The sequence below is a fragment of the Ambystoma mexicanum genome, chromosome 12 (assembly GCF_040938575.1).
Source record: "Ambystoma mexicanum isolate Mex_15411 chromosome 12, UKY_AmexF1_1, whole genome shotgun sequence".
NCBI lineage: Eukaryota > Metazoa > Chordata > Amphibia > Caudata > Ambystomatidae > Ambystoma > Ambystoma mexicanum.
This window is the reverse complement of record NC_090936.1, coordinates 286,220,306-286,240,509: the sequence shown is the minus strand read 5'-3', so window position 1 is coordinate 286,240,509 and position 20,204 is coordinate 286,220,306. Positions and strand designations below refer to the sequence as shown.

General features: G+C 43.4%; 1 protein-coding gene across 4 annotated transcripts in view; it reads left to right on the top strand.

Annotated features, from left to right (window-relative positions):
• The window catches only part of ABCC9 (ATP binding cassette subfamily C member 9), a 1,387,936-nt gene that overhangs the window by 680,103 nt on the left and 687,629 nt on the right, over positions 1–20,204 (top strand). For 3 of the 4 annotated variants that reach the window (XM_069628445.1, XM_069628446.1, XM_069628444.1), the window contains exon 18: positions 13,435–13,473. The exons of the other annotated variant lie outside the window; for it this stretch is intronic. In XM_069628445.1, coding sequence (XP_069484546.1) covers positions 13,435–13,473 — 39 coding nt within the window. The remainder of the gene's footprint in view (positions 1–13,434; positions 13,474–20,204) is intronic. 4 annotated transcript variants of the gene reach the window in all.

Below are 20,204 nucleotides of genomic sequence, written 5' to 3'. Positions count from 1 at the left end.
CTTCCCTCTCTGTCCCCTATGACTGTTAAAGCGCTGTGTTGCTTCCAGAAGCTAGATCTGTGCTCAACAAAAACCCTAATCATGTTCAGCCATTGAAATCCCACTGCCTTCAGCACCTTGCTTCCCTGGGTCCTGGTCTCTGTCCCACCAGCGCAATTTCCTTTGCCTCCTTGGTGCACTGGTATGTTCTTGTACCTATCCTTGGCCCTTCATTCTCCTGTCTGTTCACTGTTTTATAGTGATCCTCAGAAGTAATTGATAATGCAAATAGTCAACATTATGTTGTCGATTGTATATGAAGATGTTTTTTCTATAGAGCAGATTTGTTTGGGTTTTGAGGGTTGTTAGATCCATTGTTTTGGAATATGAGTTGTTCACTTGCATAGCAGCTTTAAACCGTTGTTAGGGTACAACGTTGTTACATCACCCGTTTATTCCAATGAGTTTTTTCCAACAGTTGTTTTCTGTTAAAACTCATCGAAAAATATGGGATGGGGGTAAGGGGATATAAGTGATAGGGGGGTTGGAATAGGTAGTAAACAATAGGGGACGGAGGATTGGTGGAACACTCCCCAAAAAAATTCGATGAGATTGTTGGGCAATAAACAGTCGAAAAAAACTCATTGGAAAGAAAAACGGCCGGTGTAAGAACATATAACCCTTTAATCACGTCAATCAATGGGGAATGCCAACCTTAACTTCAACTTGTTCAACTAAGTCTACCCTTGATTTTTCTTTTGATTCTGTCAATGTGTCATATATTGGTTAAGGGTAACAAAAACCATTTAAAACTTACATCTTCAGTGTAACATTACAGTAAATGTCCGTGGTGGATGAAGGATCCAGCTGTTGGTGGCATGATGGCTCTCTTGCGATGTGGTAAAAAAAAAAGTCTTGTACAATATTTCTGAAATTGACCGTCGTCCTGAAATTAATAGATCCATATTCTTTTTGAATATATTATATTGCTCTTAATGTTTGTTCATCATATTCTTCGGTTCTACCTATTCACTATTTTTACTGACCCACGCGTGGTTCTGTTCTGCTGGGAATTTCAGCTGGCCAGAGACTGAGCTGAATACAGACCGATATTCAAAGTAATGACAGATGACATTACAATTCATCTTCACGTGTACTGTTTCAGACACCTTGCTAAAGTGTATTATTATTTTTCATGATTATTTTCATGTGAGTAGGTGATAGGAAAATATTTGGGAGGTGCCACGTTTTTAAGAACCTCAGTTCCTATCGAATGGAAAATGTTGGAATTGGACCGGGGGTGCGCAAGCACACTTACACAAGTTGAATGGGAAAGCGGTTGGCTGAAATTCATACATGCCAACCTAGTCATTCCATGTGCAAGATGTCAGTCTAGGCCTCCTTTGTTTTGCATCGTGGGACGTGTAGTCAGAAGAGGCTCAGGAGAAATAAAAAAAGGGCACTTCACTGAGCATTATGCGCACAGACATTTCTACAACATTCCAGATTAACTGAGAACACAAGAGAAGCACTAAAAATGCAGGAAATGCCTCAACATTCCTTTAGCTGCTAACCTTTAGCAAAATGTCCCCCCTGCCCTTCCACTGAGAGACTTGACCTTGGGCGCTTTAGCACATCTGCCACCAACGCGACATCATGACACATGAGTGCCAACATCAGGGTCTGATCGCAAACCATACAGATGACAGAGGTTGTGGATAAACAAACGATCTCCCGCACGAATAGACCGCAACGTGCATACACGGAAAAGACTCAGAGATGAAATGTGAGGCTACTGAATGTGGCCTTCCCATGGCTTGAAGAAGAAAAGACTGCAACGACCGGAGGTCTGGGTCTTGAATCCACCAGGGCAGCATATTGGCAAGAACAAGGTTTCTTGTGGAGTGGCAGAGTATTTATGTATTTACTTATTGTGTGAATTAGTTAAAACAAACAAAGGAGTGACAGGGTATAAGCCTGTTGTTCCTGATCACACACTGGCACAGGCAACAAGGACCAGAATGCACCATTGCAATAGGTCTCTGCAGGATTCAGAAACAATTGCTTCCAACATGTATCCCGGAGGTTCGTAGATAACTGCCATTCTACCCGTGCAATTCATGGTCATAACAGACATGCAGAGCCCTCTGGCACTCGCCTTGGAGGCAGTATGCCAGTGACATATGATATGATGGGTTATTTATAAGAGGTTTCAAAGCGCAGACCCAGGGATTGAACCTGTGTTGCTCCCTGTTGTCTTGCTTCCAAGGCAAGCATGTTGCCCCTGAGCTATCCTTCTGAGACAGAGACAATATGGTCTATCCTAAACTCAAGCAAACACTACTCAAAGTAAATAGTGGCCAATATATCTACTTGTCAAATTCCTATTTAATGTTTTTTTTTTTATTTTAAAGCCACTGATCTCACTTTCATTTGAGAAATGCATTGATTGTAGCATTTCGCAATTCATGAATATAATTGGGAGTCAGAATCATAGACCAAACATGCATGGACAATTAATATTACCTTATGTTTCCACATTGTGTATGAACCAATGCTAGTTACATATTTGGGAAACATGAATAAAAATCATGTATTTAACTACATAATAGATGATCTGTTCGCAGTTAATGTTAAAGGATGTTTGTGCCTCGCAGTATCACCACCGGAGTGGTGCCCTGGCGCTCTGGTGTGCTACCGTTGAGGAGGAATGCGTGCTGAGTTGGCTCCCATAAACGTGCAGTTCACAGAAAGCCATAGCGTTAGCCAGCGGGGATGCGTTCGAAGTTGCACTCTAGGCTTATTGTTAAAATAATCGAAGTTTAGCGAACACTCACACCTCAGAGCCAGACAGCCAGGGGCATGGCTTAGACTTGGCGCCTTGGCATGGATGAGCAAGCGGGCACTGGATCACAGATGCCTCTGAGGGGCTTAGTGTGACGAGATGTGCGGGCCAGATCGGGAACATCAGGTTCAGAAAATGACAACACATGAGAAGTTCAGCGCATAGCCAGACTAGGTAATTACATTCCCATGACAGATAGTAAGAAATCCCATTAGAAACCCCATTTCGCAACAGTGAAAACCCCATGAGCCATCTTTCAGCTGAAACAGGGCTGGTTTTGGAAAGATGTTCCCATTAATAGTTGTGAATAAACTGAGCAGCTCTTTGCCTCATTTAACATGTTCAAGCATTGAGACTTGTGGTTAACTACTGTGTAGAATCAGTAATCGCCCGGAACTCTGAAATATGTGATGTTGATAAGAGAACGATTTCATCGGACACTATTGTGTGTACATTCTGTCTTGGGTGGATAGCTCAGGGACAACGCTGAGCAACACAGGTTCTATCCCGGTTCGCGCTTAGAAACCCATTACAATTAAAACATGAAATAGAGATGCTACGTGTGCATATTAAAATGGACCCTAACTAAATAAAATGTCGACACAAGAATTCATAATATTGGAAAATAATGGTGCATTTGGAGACTTTGAACCGAAAGATGATGGCAGGCAACGTGTACTGAATAAAATAAACAAACGTTTCATTTGATTCTTCTAGTTCTGTGAAATGGAACAAATAAGTAAATTAAACAGTAGCACTACTTGTTCTTTTAGCTAATTGAGGGACACAGTTGAAGAAAGATCCTCTGATAATTTGGACTGCAAAAGATAGTTGTGCTATTTAGTGATATGGCAATGTAAAGTTACATTTTTTAAGTAATAATGTTTGTTATATTATGTCACAAATAGTCTGATAGATGGTTCAAGGGTTTTTATTGATAAATCGTTTAAATTGACTTCACATGGTTTTTTGAGACTGCAAACAAGTCCAACCAATATGTTTCTCTGGCGGGTCCCACATCCTCCCATGGGATCCCTCCATCCTAACCCAGTGTTCCATATCACCCAAGGTTAGGGTCAAACCTAGAGATCGGTAACCTCTGCTGCCTAATATAGCCTGTCAACCTCCCTGTCTGAGAGGAGCTAAAGGCCAAAGCCTTTATCTATCTAATGCCATGTGGGACTTCCTAAGAGCTCCCTAATCTAGTATTCCCATAGCGATGGCATCAGTGATGTTTAAGATGGCGCCTGCTTTGTCTCAAATACTCTCTCTTTCAATCTATCCCTATGACCCTCTTCCACTCTTCTCCCTGATCTTGTGCCACCTTCCTTCCTACTTGCTTTGCATCCTATGTCCTCTCTGTTATCTCCCTCCTTCTCTCACAGTGTGTCTTCTCACCTCTTATTCCCTCGGGTCTTCTCACTCCTCCCCTCTCTTCTTTTCTCTCGTCCCTCATCTCCTCTCTCATAAACTATCCCTTCAATCTTTTCACACTCCTCCCCATTTTGTTGCTGCCACTTCCCTCCTCCACTGACTACTCTCTCCTACCTCCAGCCTTCCCCTCCACAATTCTTCCCCCTCTACACTCTTGCCCCACCCCTATACTACCCCTTGCACCTTTCTCTACTACCACTCACTCTCACATACCTTCTCACATTTCTGTTTATGATTCTGCTTCACCTTCCATACTCCATCCGATCTCTCAGCCCGTCCCGTAACTTGTGACCTTACACCTTTCGCTGCGTCTTGCTCCTATGGGTCTTTTATATCCGTGGCTTCCTTTTTCTGTCCTTCCCCTTCCCCTCTGTTGGGTATGCACCCTACCTGACTATGTGGCTCCAATCTTAACCTGTTCTTTTGCCCAAGGTTTGGTCATCACAGTGCACAGCTACAGCTATATAGATCCCTCTTAGCCCCGCCCCTTCCCATGGGATGCATTTCAAACAGTCTCGTGTGTCTAACTTGCTGTTGGTTCTGTGTTCTGCTGCCTGTGATCAGTGTTAAGTTATGATTCTTTTGTCTGGGTTTGACCGGCACCGGATTGTCAGATTCTCTATCAGGGCCATCGACGGTCCACTGGGCTCTCACGTTGCATAGTGGGCCTTGTAGTTCCGAAATAAATCACAGAGAACTCTGGCCAGAATGTGAGTGCAAGGGATTGGCTAATCGGCAGTGGTTTTAGTGTTAACAGTTAAGGTACATGCAAGGGGTTCAGGGACTGGCACCCTCCCAATCCCTCACACCAACTCTGGGGTAAGATCGAATCTGGCATACGCCTGGGTAGGCCGCCTACCCCAGGTCGAAAAGAGTTTCTGTCCCCCATAAAAGGATGAAGCCTCTGACCCTGTCACAATTATTTCTAGCTTAATGCTTACAAAAATCACAGATCCAGGCAAAGAACCACAGTGCATGTGAATACTGTAGACTCAACAACCCTGACACATGTTGTTTAATTTCGTAAAATGCTTTGTGGATTGTAGACATTGCATATAATATGTCTCCCACAAACATTCTCTGGCAAGTTGGCATCTTTGCAAGATTTCCTTCTGTTTCCTTTGTTCGTTTAGGAATCAAATTGTAGTGTTGGCATGTGTTCAGATACAGAGAACTGAAGAAAAAAAAACACCGAAGTAATCTTGCACGATTGTGGCATGGTTTTAGAAGACAACTATTGGATTTCTTTATATATAAGAGGATGAAGACCAGCTGTAAAATAAGAACATGTTTGCAATATGTTGGGAAAGCCCGTTAGGGCAAATTTGCCATTCAGCAAAGGCTTCTGTGAGAACATCTTCAATGTGATTGGGCAACACGTGTGTTCCGAATTCTACACAACTTGCTTCCCAAGACATCATCATCATGTCTGCACCTGAAAATCACACCTTCTAGCCCCCAACACCCACCAAGCCTCCGTCGAGCACTGCTGCAACAAGATTGGTAATGATAGGTCGTATTCTCAGAGGAGATAAGGTGTACACCAAGCATTAGCGTGAGCATCATCAACGGCTTTAGGTGCTCTATGGATCTCCCATTGTCCAACCGTAGGGACTCGTGTTTAAGATGATTTGCAAATCACTTGACATCTTATTATGTGCTAGAAGGTGACACATCCAGTCATGTCCAAAGAGGGGAAACAAATTAAAGACAAAATGTCTGTCAATTGTGCACTCTTTTGATAACACATCTAGGCAAGGGACTACCAGAACAGGTAGACCTGAGTTCTTGTTTAGTGAGCATGGATAAACCTTTCTGCAATAAGCTTAAATCACCCAGATTTTGGGTGATTCATCAAGGATTAACCCGTTGGGCAAACTGTTTACAAACTTCATCCAAAGGTTAATCACATGCCCTAAAGAAGGGCATGTGGTTTCTAAGTAAGCTGTCAGATAGGTAGGAGGCTGTTGCTGGAGGAAGGATTAGGATATTTACATTGCAATTAGATTACCTGTAAGAGGAAGAGTAGGGAGAGGTATTCAGTGACTGGACCCAGTCAGAGAGTGTGATTTAGGGTTGGTTTTGCTTATCCATTACATTGCGGCAGATTCAGTGATTTGGAGACGGCGAACAACAAAAGTGTGCTGTCAACAGATATTTTGGGAGGAAAGCAGTAGCGATTTGAGGAGAGGGGATGACCATGAAACCCTAAGGGCTGTTGTGGAGTGTCATGCTCACCTGATTTTTCTGGAGGCAAGCATCAGAGATTCAGAGAGGCGGGTGACCTACCAGTCAGTGACATGTGATGTTGTGTGACACCTTGGAGGAGGAGCAGGACTTGGAAATCTTTGAGGGCACCTTGTGGGAGAAGTCATGCTCACCTTATAGTATTAGGAGGGAGCAGCACAGATTCCGGAAGGCAGGTGACACACATTTTGAACAACATGTCAGCATCCTAATGGGTGAAAAGCAAGGGAGACATGCTGTTTGCAGTATTCTCACTCCACCAACAGCACTTGCTGTGTGCACTGGGGAGGCCAAAGTTGCACGTGGTCATGTTAAGGCATCATCCAACTCATCCTGTCACTAGTTACTCAGGTACACATTTGCCAGTATAAGAAATAATTTAGTGGTATTTCACCATTATAATGAACATCCACCAAGACTGAGAAAGCAACCTGCACATCAATTCCATCCACTCGCTCAGGGGCAGAAGGGGAACTGTGCAGTTCTGATCTACTGAAGATCACAGAAAAACAACATAAGGAGTACTTGTCCAGTGAGAGCAGGTTGAAAATACCAAGTCTCTATTTCTGCTGCCCCAATCCATTGGGTCAAATAGTAATGATGATGAAACAGATGATGTTCAAGAAAACGATTGTGCTCCATCAGAATCGAATTGAGAACAAGGATTGCTGTTGGAAACCAGCAATACTGAGAAGAAAGAAAATAAGGATACCACAGATGTAGAGGCTCTACTATTAATTGATGCGTGTCCGCATGTGTATGCAATCACTTTGAGAAACATGCTTCCATTCACAGATCAAAACACTCCTCAAATTGGTTTATGGACTACAAACCAGAACCTGCACCATCACACCCGCATGACCCCAGTATGTGTGCTAGTCCACTGTGAAAGTAAACAATGTGGCAGTACTTTACTGAGAACAAATAGCAACGGAATCTAGGCATGTGCACACTGTGCCAGAAATCAGTGTTTTGAAGGCATCTAGGTACCAACGTGGGTGCATCTATGTGGTTCAATATGCAGTGGCACCATGCGCAGACACGGGAAGAGGTAAACAAATCTGAGGTGCACCCATGAGCATACCATCAGAGAAGCGGCATACCTTCATCAGTCCACAACATTACCCCAAAACATACGTCATGCTCATCAGTGCTTGAAAGTGAGATATCAAGCTCTACCCCTCTGTACCACAGTGACTCTTAGCAGTGATCGTCCATTGCACCAGACCTGTGCTATGGAAGCATATGATTGTAGCCAAGAAATATCACAAGCTCCATTACAGACAGTGCTAACCTGGAGATAATGTTAGCAATGGAGCACCTGCCCTTCTCTCTTGTGGATCCACGTGCCTAATGGGAAAAGCCAATCACTTCTGGCTGGCATTAATTCAGGGGGTCAGCAGGTATGTGCAATTTGGCACGAGTTAAGGCTGTGCATGTAAGACGTTCGATAGAGACATCTGGGAAAAGGTTGAAGCACCGTATCTAAACCCTCGTCTTTTGCGTTTGGTCTTTGTTGAAGTAGTCAATGTACCAAATGAACTGGCATTTCAAGGCCCGTTCCCTTGTTTTCCCATGTCCTTCACCTCACGGTCACATGCTTTATTATCATTTGTGATCTGTGAAAGAAATGCTCACTATAGCCCATAAGATCAGCTCCTATTTCAGCCGGGTTTGGATACCAAAAATGCACTGTTGGTCACGCATTGCCACAGTAAAACCTGCAGACCTCAGTGGCGGTCCATTGGAACTCTACTTTGCATATTGTGGACCAGCTACATGAGCAGCACAATGCCTTCACAGATGACTATAGAACTCATAGCAGAGTTTGAGGGTGGGGACTTTGCAACTGATTTCATGGATTACTTGAGAACTGGTAGATTGTGAAATGTAGTACTCCACTTTTTCCGCTGACTACCATGCTGGACTACAGGGCTGGACAAACTCTCCAATACGGCACTACTGGTAACAGGCAAGCAAATATTTTAGAGAACCTTCATCCTATCCACGAAAATGGCTCAGGTATTTGGTGCCAATGAGTTCAGGACAAACTCACAGAGAGCTTCCGGATCAATGAGTCGTCATTCACGAACCACATACCTCATGAGGAATAACAGTTTTACAGTGATTTCCTTAACATGATCCATGCATTCAGTGCTAGCTAACCACAAAGAACTAAACAAAAGAGTACACTTTCACTAAAGAGGCTTTATTAAGGAATACAAGATTATTTCAGCATGACTGATCGTGTAAATTGCAGATTTGAATAATGCATGAATTGCTGCCTTATGTGATGATTCAAATGGGGGTTCACACGACATCTTGTATGCGCGTTACAGCACATAAGATACACTAAGGTCCTCATTCACAGAGCGTTTACAATGGGATTGTGCCATTATAAAACGTTTTTGAGAATCAGGCCCTAAATACTCCCACTATAAAGGAAGAAGCTATTAATAGAAACACTAATATATGTAAGGCAACACATACATCTTTCATAATGGTTTGATTCCTATGTCAATTCCAATGTACATTTTACATTCAATATCTCCATCTTTCACTGTGTGTTTCTGTCACTCGTTGGCAATTCCTTACATGTGGATACAATACGGCTTGCCTGTTAAGTTGATAGATTTGCCTTTGATTATCCCTTTGAAATGCCACTCCCACTAGACATAATGGGTTAGTTTCCCTCTAATAGCTAACCTTGCATTTTCCTCAAAGATACCAAGCTCAGTCAGCAGTGCAATGTACCTGTATCAATTCCTAAAAGTTCAAATTGGGCATTTAAAGATACTGTTTAAATGCATTATGCAACTGGCAAAGATGCCTGGCGTACCAGAGAGTCTGCCAGACTAGAGTGTGTGCTGTACAGATCTCCTTGGGCCCCAAGTAAGCAGGGATATTAGGGGACCTTGTCCAGCATGCAAGGCTAACAGCAACATTTCTGCTGTCGATGTGTTCTGGTGCAAGTATGCAAACTGCTGAGGATAGCAACTTCAAGTAGCACATTTTACCACAAACATTTCATGATTGACAATTTACAATTTAAAAAAAGGTGTACAAGCTACTTAGTAGTAGCCGGTGTTTCTGCTGCAGCATTAGCTGTAATTTCTACTTTTGGAACAAATGTCAGAGGAACCTCCCTCATCGGCAATTGTAAAGTAGGCAAATCTGAACGCCAGTAAGCAACAAAGCTAAATCAAGCGACCAAGTAGTCAAAGCAGTATTGGGCGAAAATGCTCTCTTATAAATGACCATCAAATCTGCAGGACAACAAACCTTTCTCTTCATAAACTCATCTTGTATATACTCTACCATCACCTGTAACACGTTCCTTTGCACTGCCAGATCATACTGACTAAACGTGTCATACACTTCAATGGGAGAAATTGAAACATCCGAAATCCATCTAAGAGCGTCTCTTGTGCAAATGCGCATTTCTTCACTTGTTGATTTCAATGGAGGAAGAAATAGTTTCTGCACATATGATGCTTCCTGTCCATTACCCTCCATTTCATCTTTCTGTAACTGATCTAGCTCCCTCTTAAACTCAAATACCTTCTCTACATGCTCATATACTTTCTCCGCAGTGTCCCTGTACGGGCTAGGACATTCAAATCCCTCAACCCCTGTGGGACATTCATGTCCGTCAAATCACTCCATATATCAGCTAAATGCGTTCCCATCGGTTCTATCAAAATAGTCTGTTCAGGGATACCCCTTTGATCAGAAATCGCAACTAGAACAGATGATTCTTCGCCCTCTTCGATATACTTTTTAGCACATGAATATAATTCTCTTTTTCTGTTTTTAGACACTGTACCACGGGTCACTATTCTTGAATCAGCTCGCGCCCCTTCAACCAGTATAGGATGAAGTAGAACTACCTGGTAAAGAGTCAATAGGTAGCAGAGGCAATACCGCTGGTGGTGCAGACAGAATTAAGGGGACGGCAACTGCCGGTAAGGGTGGAGGTACAGGAGGAGGAACAACAATAGGAAGGGAAACAACAATGGGAATAGGAAGGACTACAATGGGAGGAGGCACATAAGTAGGTGGTGCAGTTGAAACAGTTCTACGTTCATTCAACAATTTATTAATTAACTCATCTGATGTATGAAAATCCTGAGATGGATATATCTTTTGCACATCAAGTTGGAAAGCCTTACCCATACCCCTAATAGATTCTGACTGTTTCTGCTGATCATGCAATAGTGCTTTCTCAGCATTTATCATGTGTCTACTAGCATGCTTTTCTTTACTTTTGAGTTGCCGCATAGCTTCCTTTCTCCAATCTTTAACTGCATCAAATGCTGCAGGCCTAGCCTTTTTCCTCAACAATACGGATTCTAAATCTTCTAGGTGGGCAATTTCAAAATTGACAAAAACTGTCCACTGAAGTTCAGAAACATGTCTAGTTTGTCTGTGCCAAATATCATTAAATACGATAACTCCTAGGCCGAACTTACAATACATCAAATAAGCTGGTGACCCATTGGGTGCACCGGTTGGCCTTGTCCCAAAGATTGTCTATCTCTGCAGAATAATATCCGGAAACCGGGTGACAATTTCCCAGGCATATCAGAGCACTGGTATTACCTGGTGTTGTTTGTATTTGCAATTACAAAGCTACAACCAATATCAGGATTTTTAGGAATCAGGGCATGACTCACCTGATTTCTAAGTACTAAGGGTCCGATCGGATTTCAAAGGATCGTCGTGGTTGGGGATTTCGATAAACAGGCCTCGATATGGGGACCCTCTTCAAGATGTCCTCCTAAACGATGCTCACCATCCAGGGATCGGGTCGTGCAGTACTGCGGAGGAATGACGTCTCACTTTGCAGGGGCCCTCGTCACACTCGGATCCCCGTCCGGTAGCCTCGTTGTCGTCTAGCGATGTGACATCAATCTGGAGGGTCCCTATTCGGGCGCCATCTGAAAGATAAAAAGAAATATTGAGGCTTAAAACCACAAAAAATGAAATACGCCAGTCATGAGTTCAAAAGTACATGTACAGTTTATTGGTCAGATAGCTATATGGCTCTCAACACCTCGCAGTGTGTACCAGCAGCAAACGTGAGGGGGTGAGTGCTGGACAATATAAAGACACAAGTTTATATACCTTTTCCACAGTCCCGGTTACATCATCCAGCCCATCTTCGAGTTTCATATTCATTAAGGGTTCGTAGACAGTTCACCTAGCTTATGCAGATTCAAACAACTATACATTGTTCAATGTTTTCCTCAAATACTTGACATGTTTTTCTGCACATACGATACATGGTAACATTTGTTTTCAAGCTTAAAGTTAATCCAGTTTCAAGGAACGTACACACAGATTTCTGCAAAGGCACATGGTTTCAGCTATTCAACATTTTATTCAATGTTTGCACGAGCATGACGCTATTGATACAAACGACATCTAAATTACTGTTCAGTTCAACTCTAGTTTAGCTCCAAGGTTTCTTAGTGCAGGCTGAACAATCCACTTTCAGCAGCCTCAACATGTTTATCTACGTTGACACACTACAAAGTTCATTTTTTTCTGCTGAAGCTGAAAACACAAAGTTTAACATGAGACAGAAACAGGAGTTAATCAAAATGGCGGATGATTCTAAAATGGCGGCGTAGTCATACTTATTCAGGTTCATTCAAATGCAATTTTCAGTGCGATGCATTGCGCTTATGCCAATTTTCGTTATCAAGCAGTATTATGTGCAATATACTTTAACACTAGTCAATAGGATGGCATGGTCAATGGTAACAAAGGCAGAAGACAGCTCAAATAAAATAAGTCCTGCAATGCCGCCTTGAACGTTTATTAAAGTCAGGTCGTCCATCACCGAAACCAGGACCGATTCCGTACCCACAAGGGGACGGAAACCCAAATGAAAGGCAACCAAAATATGTTGGGCTTCTAAGTAAAATCTACGCTGTGGATGGCCTCTTTCATGAGGAAAGGAAGTAAGAAAATAGGTTGGTAGTTAGAAAAGACTGACACATGCAGCCATGGATTATATTAATTAAAGAATCACTAAAGCCTGCTTGAGAATAGCTGGAATGTAGCCGAAAGCAAGGGAAGAATCTAAAGCTTTGGTTAGAATTTCTTCAGTCAAGTGGCATAGGGTCTGCACAGGTGAGCAGGGGGATGATGTGAAGGCTAGTCTGGAATTCGAGAGTGAGAGTGGTCAGTATATACAAATAATTGAGGAAAAAAAGTATCATCCAAATGTTAGCCTACATTTATTAATAAATAATAGCCATTTTGCTGTAATTAACACTGATACCTATTTTTAATTATTGACCTATTGTGGAGACATCCACCAATCCAATTGTCTAGCGATTGCTCATTCCCCTTCCTCTCTTACCCCTTTTACCTGTTGATTTCTCACAGCCACTATGACCCCCTTCACTCCCACTTAATGATGTAGACCATCACCCAATTTCCTGCCTTCTAACCAAACCCCCACCAAACATTGGTACCCAACCCTTTTTAAATTCATAAGGATTCTTTATCTTGAATTATTTTCTCTACCTTTTCCCCATACATTTTAACAATACTTGATACCTGAAAAAAAACATTTGTGCATTTGTCAGTCTAATTTATTTACTCAACACTCCTACGGATCCCCATTCAGGCTATGACTTTAAAAATGTCTTTCAAGAAGGTTTTTTAACCCTATCTTTGATCATCTCTTCAAATTGGAGGATGCTTACCCTGGTGTAAGTTGCTCTACTACTATACTAAATTAACAATAGCGAACAGAATATGACATGATTGGTAAATGCTGAAAGAGATATGTAAAACAACTACTCAAACCCTTTTAATTGTGTGATCTTTCATTTTGTACAGTGACTGCCATCTTTGATCTATGTCTTGAGAGTATGTTCTAGTAACTTGTTTATGTTTGCTGTAACTTTCAGAGTATTCGAAAATGATCCTTCTATTGAAGCAACCAAAAGGTATTTCCTTTCAGAATCTAATGGCAATAATCCCCAACTTCCTTTAAACTCCATTCTTTGTCTTTTCCATCACTTCCTTCACTTGATCACCTTGTTAATGATTGCCCACATAATTAACTCATCAATGCATTTAAAACCCCTTCTAACAGAACAATTTCCCCAAAATAACACCTTGTAAAACATTTCTTCATCCCACAATGCTCCAAACTTTCAAATTGTGAATTATTAAACTATTTTATTTTGTGCACACCCTCATAATATAATTCTTTCTTGATAATTCAAATCTTTTGTTCAGTACTTTCTCCAACCTATGATATTTGATCATCAGTGTGTCTTCTATGTGTACTTATTTGAAAACATTTGATATAGGGATCGCATTTGATTTTCATTAATGTTGTAAAGGAAAAGTTGACCTTCAGAATACTTCATTGTTAAGCCAAACAATGCAACATATACAGGGTGAAATAAAAGGGTTTATTGCAAATTTGGAAACTCTTTATTCGGTGGGGGTCATTTTCTGTCCAGTGCACTGTTAATTGAAAGGCTGAAAGTCCTGCATAGTGCTTTCAATTAACAGTGCACCCCAATTGCGCTAATTTGTAAGGAAGCGAGAAGGGGTGGATCGCAACTTGAATTCCCATCGCTCCCTTCCTCTCAACTATACAAATCCTCCAGCATTTGTGTCCGTAGGCCTTTTCATGCAGGTCCAAATGCTGATGTCCCTATGGAGGCGGACCCCATAGGGATACTTTGTACCCATGTTCAGACGTGAAAATGACAAAAAACCTTCAGCAGAAATCCGTTTACGTTGAAGTGTACCCGTAACGGCTCCCCGCTGTCAATTTACGAGGTGTAATAAAATGGGTTCCAATGTGTTTTCAGTTACACAAAACATGTGTGTATACCTATACGTTTATTATGTACATGATAATTTTATAGTTAATGTAGCATTCATGCCCCAGGGGCTTACATGGTCGGTAACGGACTGCCAGCCTGAGCCTAGGCGGGCCCAAGTAAAGTGAGGCCCTTGGAAAGGGCCGCCGCCCATTAAAGGCTGTATGCTTCAGGCTTGGGAGTGATTGCTATTTGCACAACCTGGATTTGCATGTGGTGCAAATAGTTCTTTTTTTCTTGGGCGATGGGCTCTGCACTATTGCGTAAACCCAATCTCCCATGAAAAGAAAAAAAAGATGCCTGCCGCCATTGGACAAACAGCAGCCACGGCGAGAGAAGAGCCAGGACTGGAGATCAAAGTTCTGGTCCAGCAGGTAAGTTGGGGATTAGAGGGGGGTGGGGACATGGGGAGGCAACATGAAGAGTTTCCCTGTTGCCTCCCCACAATCAAGATGGGCCACCCCGGGAACGGCCTTGTGTCGCTGGAAAGAGCAGGGGCGATACACACTATATAACTATTTAACTTCCATTTGACCAATGAAGTGAGTGTCAGCTGCTGCTTTTGCTGCCACCTGCATTCCCCCTCCCACTCTTGCCACTGACTTTCACACTGACACAGCAGTTACTAACCTTCGAATCTCCATCTCCAACACTGGATATCCTTGCCCCTGTCATGAGGATCCACATGAAGCCTGCTTCCAAGTGCAACACCTGGTATGACTCTGACCTGGCTTCTCTGAAACGCAAGAGCTACTGAGCGGAAGCCCCAGGCTTCGAGCACATCTTCTGACAGACTGGCATGCCGCCTGCACCAAAGGCAATACAAACTATTTATCCGCTCAAAGAAGAGGGCCTTTATCCAAGCCTGCATCTCCGAGGCCATTAACAACATGGCAGAACTTTTCAGAATCTGCAAGGAACTTACCAATACTACTGCAGTCTCCATCTCTCCTCTGCCTTCCCTGGCCCTCTGCACTGCACTGGCCTCTCACTTCATTACTAAAACTCAGGACATCCTGTCTGCACTCTCCTCTACACCACTCCCTTCTCCCTCTCCCGCTCTCAAGCCTCACTTGACACCCTTTTCCCCTTCCCTCCTTCTCTCCTCTTTCTCTCCCATATCATCAGAGGTCTCTAGACAAGTCTGCTCTATGAAAGTCTCATCCAATCAGGTGCTGCCCTGCTCCTGCAGAACTATCAATGACAACATTCCTCCCTGGCTCCAGCCTTGACTGACTTCTGTAATCACTTCTTTGTCACTGGATCCTTCCCGCTTCTCCTCAAGCATTCCCTTGTGCACTCTCTTCTCAAAAATCCGTCTCCCGACCACTCCTGTCCAGCTCACTACCTCCCTATCTCCATTACCACCTTCCTGGGAAAACTCTTGGATATGCTGGTCATCTCCCAGTTTATACACCACACTGATTCTGTTGGTTGTCTCAACGATCAGCAGTCTGGCTTCAGAGCAGCCAGAGGCACAGAAACTGAACCCCTGAAAACCCATGAAGACTTGCTCTCTTAACTCGATTACAACTCTACTTCTGTCCTTATCCTTCTTCTTAGGTCAATCATAACACCCTTACAAATAGGCTATGTAATACCCTTGGCATCCCAGAACTGTCTCTGAACTGATTGACCTCCTTCCTCTCCGATCGACCTTCCCAGGTTCAACTGGGCCCTTTTCTCTCCTCCGTCTCACTCTCCACCTCTGGTGTCCCTCTGGGCTCCATCCACTAACTATGACTTTTCAACATCTACCTTGCTCCTCTTGCCCATTTGATCTCCGCCTTCTCTCCTAACTTCCAGTGTAATGTGGATGACAAGCAGCTCTCCTTCAAGCTTCCATTCACTGCCTCATCGTCTTCCTCTCTCATTAATGACTGCGTGCAAATTCAGGCATGTTGCACTGCTAATGATCTATGCCTTAATGACAGTAGGACTGAGATCCTTCTCATTGGGACCCCAGCTCCCTCCTTCACTCCCACACTCTGACCACCCTCCAAAGGCCCCTCTCCCCTAACCCTCCTGTGATGCAAGAAACCTTGGTGTCATCTTCTCTCTTCACATAACAGACCTTGCCAAGAAGTCCCTCTTTCAGCTGCACCTCCTCAGAGGCATTCTCCCTTTCCTCCTCACCTTCCCCCAGAAACTCAATGTCTCCAGTGCTCTGGTCCTCTTCAGGCTGGACTACTGCAACAGTCTCTTCCTCAACCTGCCTAACTCCACCCTGTAACCCATTCAACTAATCCAGAATAGGACTGCAAGACTCTTCCTTGGCTTCAAGCCTCAGGGACCGCATCTCTCCAGCGCTAACATCTATCCACTGGCTGCTAGTTGCTGCAAGGATCAAGTTCAAGACTCTCTGCATCATCCAAAAGGCTTTCTGGGGCATCACACCCCACTACATCCAAATCTCTCTCCCTAAATACCTCTCTGCTAGAGGCCTTCGGTCTTCTAGCTCTCTGCAGATCAAATGCTTTTCCAAGGAGAGAGTGGGGGCTAGATCGCTATCCACCACAGGTGCCTCCTTCTGGAATGGCCTCCCTGACCCTCTCAGACTTGAGCCAGATCTCCTTAAGTTCCGGAAGCATCTCAAGACCCTCTTTTTCTCTTTGAAACTTCCATCTCCCCCTTCCCTGCTAATCACCCCCTCTGCCTCTCTTTGACTGGCTGCCTGGTTCCTTCAGATTCTTACAGGACTCCAGGCCCTCCTTGACCAGTCTAACCCTGCACTTGGACTCCCCTGAGCCCCCCACACCCTAACATGCATTTGCCCTCCGGGCTCCGCCCCTGCACTAGACTGGCTGGGCCTGCACCCAAATCAGCCCTTCCAGCCCATCCCTCGCACTTAACACATGGATCTTCTATCCCCTGTGCATTTCCCTTGCACAAGTCCATCTGGCCTTCGCTTGACACATTCACATAACCCATGTGCTCTTTCCAACCTGTATGGCACTTTCCCCCTCTTTTCTCTCCCCCTTACCTCTTGTTACTGCACTTGCATGATCCAAATGACCAAGGCCTAGTAGGACTGTTTTTTGTTTTTCTTCTTCCCTGCCCCTCCCCACACCCCTCTTTTGTCTTGTTGCACCTTGAAACACCTTTTTCTGTGTAGGCCGCATTATAAATGCCTGATAAATAAATACAAATAAATAAATATATTCTTGCATGCCCTTCCAACAACCTGATTGGCAGAGAGTACTTCCCCGGGTGCGAAAAAACATTCAAACATAGCAAGAGACATTACAATGGTGTTTCATAACTGGGAAACAAATTACTTTTTGCTTAAACTTTTTCTGCTACAACGTAGTACCATTTAATCGCTCTCGTAGTAGTTTTAGTGGCATGAAAAAATAAATTGTACACTTGTGCACTTTATGACATTGTAGGAAACACATGAACAGTGTGGAGAAAAACTGTTTCACATACTGCAAGCTTAAAATGTGAGTGGATTTCAACCGAATTTCTGTGGTGATATGAGAAGATGACAAAAGCAAGGAAAAGAGTAGTGTTTCAAATGTTATTATTCAGAATGTATGTTTCATGGTCTGGGAGTGTAATATCTGTCTGTTCCGTGGCCACAGGTATCTATTTCTCCCACAAGTCATGTCACAACTTGAGCTTCATTCCTTGATTTGTGCTTCATCACAGTTCAGTCGATCTTAGAAAACAAAAATAACTTAGAATCCAACGTCCAGGATTCAGTGGTTCTCTCCTCAGGCAATTTTTCAAAACCTTTTCTGAAATTTGAATTGAAGTACCAGGATTAACTACTTGCGCTCTAAATTTCTGAGCCCTAAAGTATATAGTGAAATCACTTCCGGTCTCCTAGCAAAGGTATGTCTACATTTGCAATGGAAAGGCCCAGGGTTACTGCCATTTTGAAAGACAACTGGATGTCAAGTTGTCAATAGACCAATACAACATACCACTAAACATTGTTTGAAGCAAAACAAAGTTATTTTATTAAAGGAACGAATGCCTCTTCTATCGCTATCTCTAAGACGAAGTCCGTATTGTTCAAAGAAAAAACATAAACAGGTGCTCATCAAGATATCTCACAACAATTATTTCCTCTGTCTTAATCTAGTCTACACTAATTTCAGTAATAACATATTTCACCCTCTTGTTTGCTTGTGGTGGTGCGTTTTCTGACCCCCCCAAGCAAAAGAGTTTTTAATGTTCTCTCCGGCCCTAGATCTGTTTCAGTATGTCAAATGTTTGTTGGTCTTTCTTGTTTCCTGGTAGTGGTTGGACCAGGCCCCCACCCACATGTTTCGTTTCCTACCAGCCAATCTTCTGCACCGGATAGTTCATATGGTTCAAACCCTAAGTTTCCCCAATGTCTCTGGGACTTTGCTTCTCGTTGGAGGTCATTTCAGACACTTTAGTGAACAATCAGACTAATGCAGAAAATATGAAAGGGCAGTTGGTGGCAGAAATTGGGCTGTAGACCTGAAGGCAAAGAGTGGGGACAAGGAGCCAAGCAGAAGGAGCCAGGTCCAGCAAGGGACATGATTAAATGGAAGGCCAGGAGCCTGCTAGTTCTATAGCTCAGACACTTGCAAAGTCTAGATTGGGAGAAGACCTAATTGCCTGTAGGGGCTATATTTAAGACAATTGAAGTGCTCATAGTGAGGAAGAAACCCGAGAGCCTGCTGGTGGCTATATCTCAGACACTGGCAAGGATCAGATTGTGAGAGAGCGAGACATAAACGTCTGCTGTGGTTTATATCAGAGAGAGTCGGAGAGACCAGGTAGGTAGGGATTCTTACCACCTGCAAAAGCAATATCTCTAATACTGGGTGAGTCCCGACCCAGAGTAAGACCTGAATATCTTCTTGGGAGCTATGCACCTGCATTGGCACAGAAGATTCTGGCCCCAGAGTACAACTCAGTGCTGGAAAGCTGGAAAGTAACAATAGCACAGCGGGACCAAACAGCATAAGAAAACAGGAACAAATACTAACTGGTCGATGTGTGCCAAAAGGGATTACTACTGCCCCCAAAAGGTTACCCATGGTTGAAGGGGTAGAATATCGAGCCATGACTTGTACCCTAAGTAAGAGGGTACCTGTCCTGAGACTACTCAGAGGAGTACTCCTCTACCTCTCCTTCCCTCGCATAACTCTCCCAATCATATTGCTGATACTCACCAGAAGTGACTATGCAAACAATTCTATGTAGGAATGCTGGAAAGACTCACCAAGAAACTCCAAAGGGTGCAAAATGCGGCAGCTAGGATCCAATAAAGACTAAACAGAAGCGACCACATCACACCACCACTGAAAAGCCTACACTGGTTAACAGTAAAAAAATGCATCAAATTCTAAGCAATATGCACCGCCCACAAACCTCACATCTATTTGCTAACCTCTGAAATATCATGCCTAAGGAAGTTAGAACCACAGAAGACCACATCACCATCAGGAAACAACTCAAAACCTGGGTATTCAACAGACAATGACAACCGCAAAGGGACACCAGCAGCAATAACATCAGAGACAAACAACTAGAAAAGTGGCGAGATGGGCCGACAAACCACAACCAAGAACCTAGGTAGATACCATCAGGCAGCAACCAAAGAGTCACACCAGAGGAGCCAACAAACCGACAGACTTAGTAACCCACTTCCCTTTGCTGCTCCTCCAACATAACCAGCGTCACTACACCAGACCTTGGTCTAGTCACACCACACATAAACAAACCAAGAATCATCTCTATGTTCACACCCACCATATCTGAGATGCTTGAAGCACACCTAAAGTGAACCACCCCACATTGTCCATAAAATTGTCAACAATGCAAGTACACAACAAGACACCAGATAGTGTTAC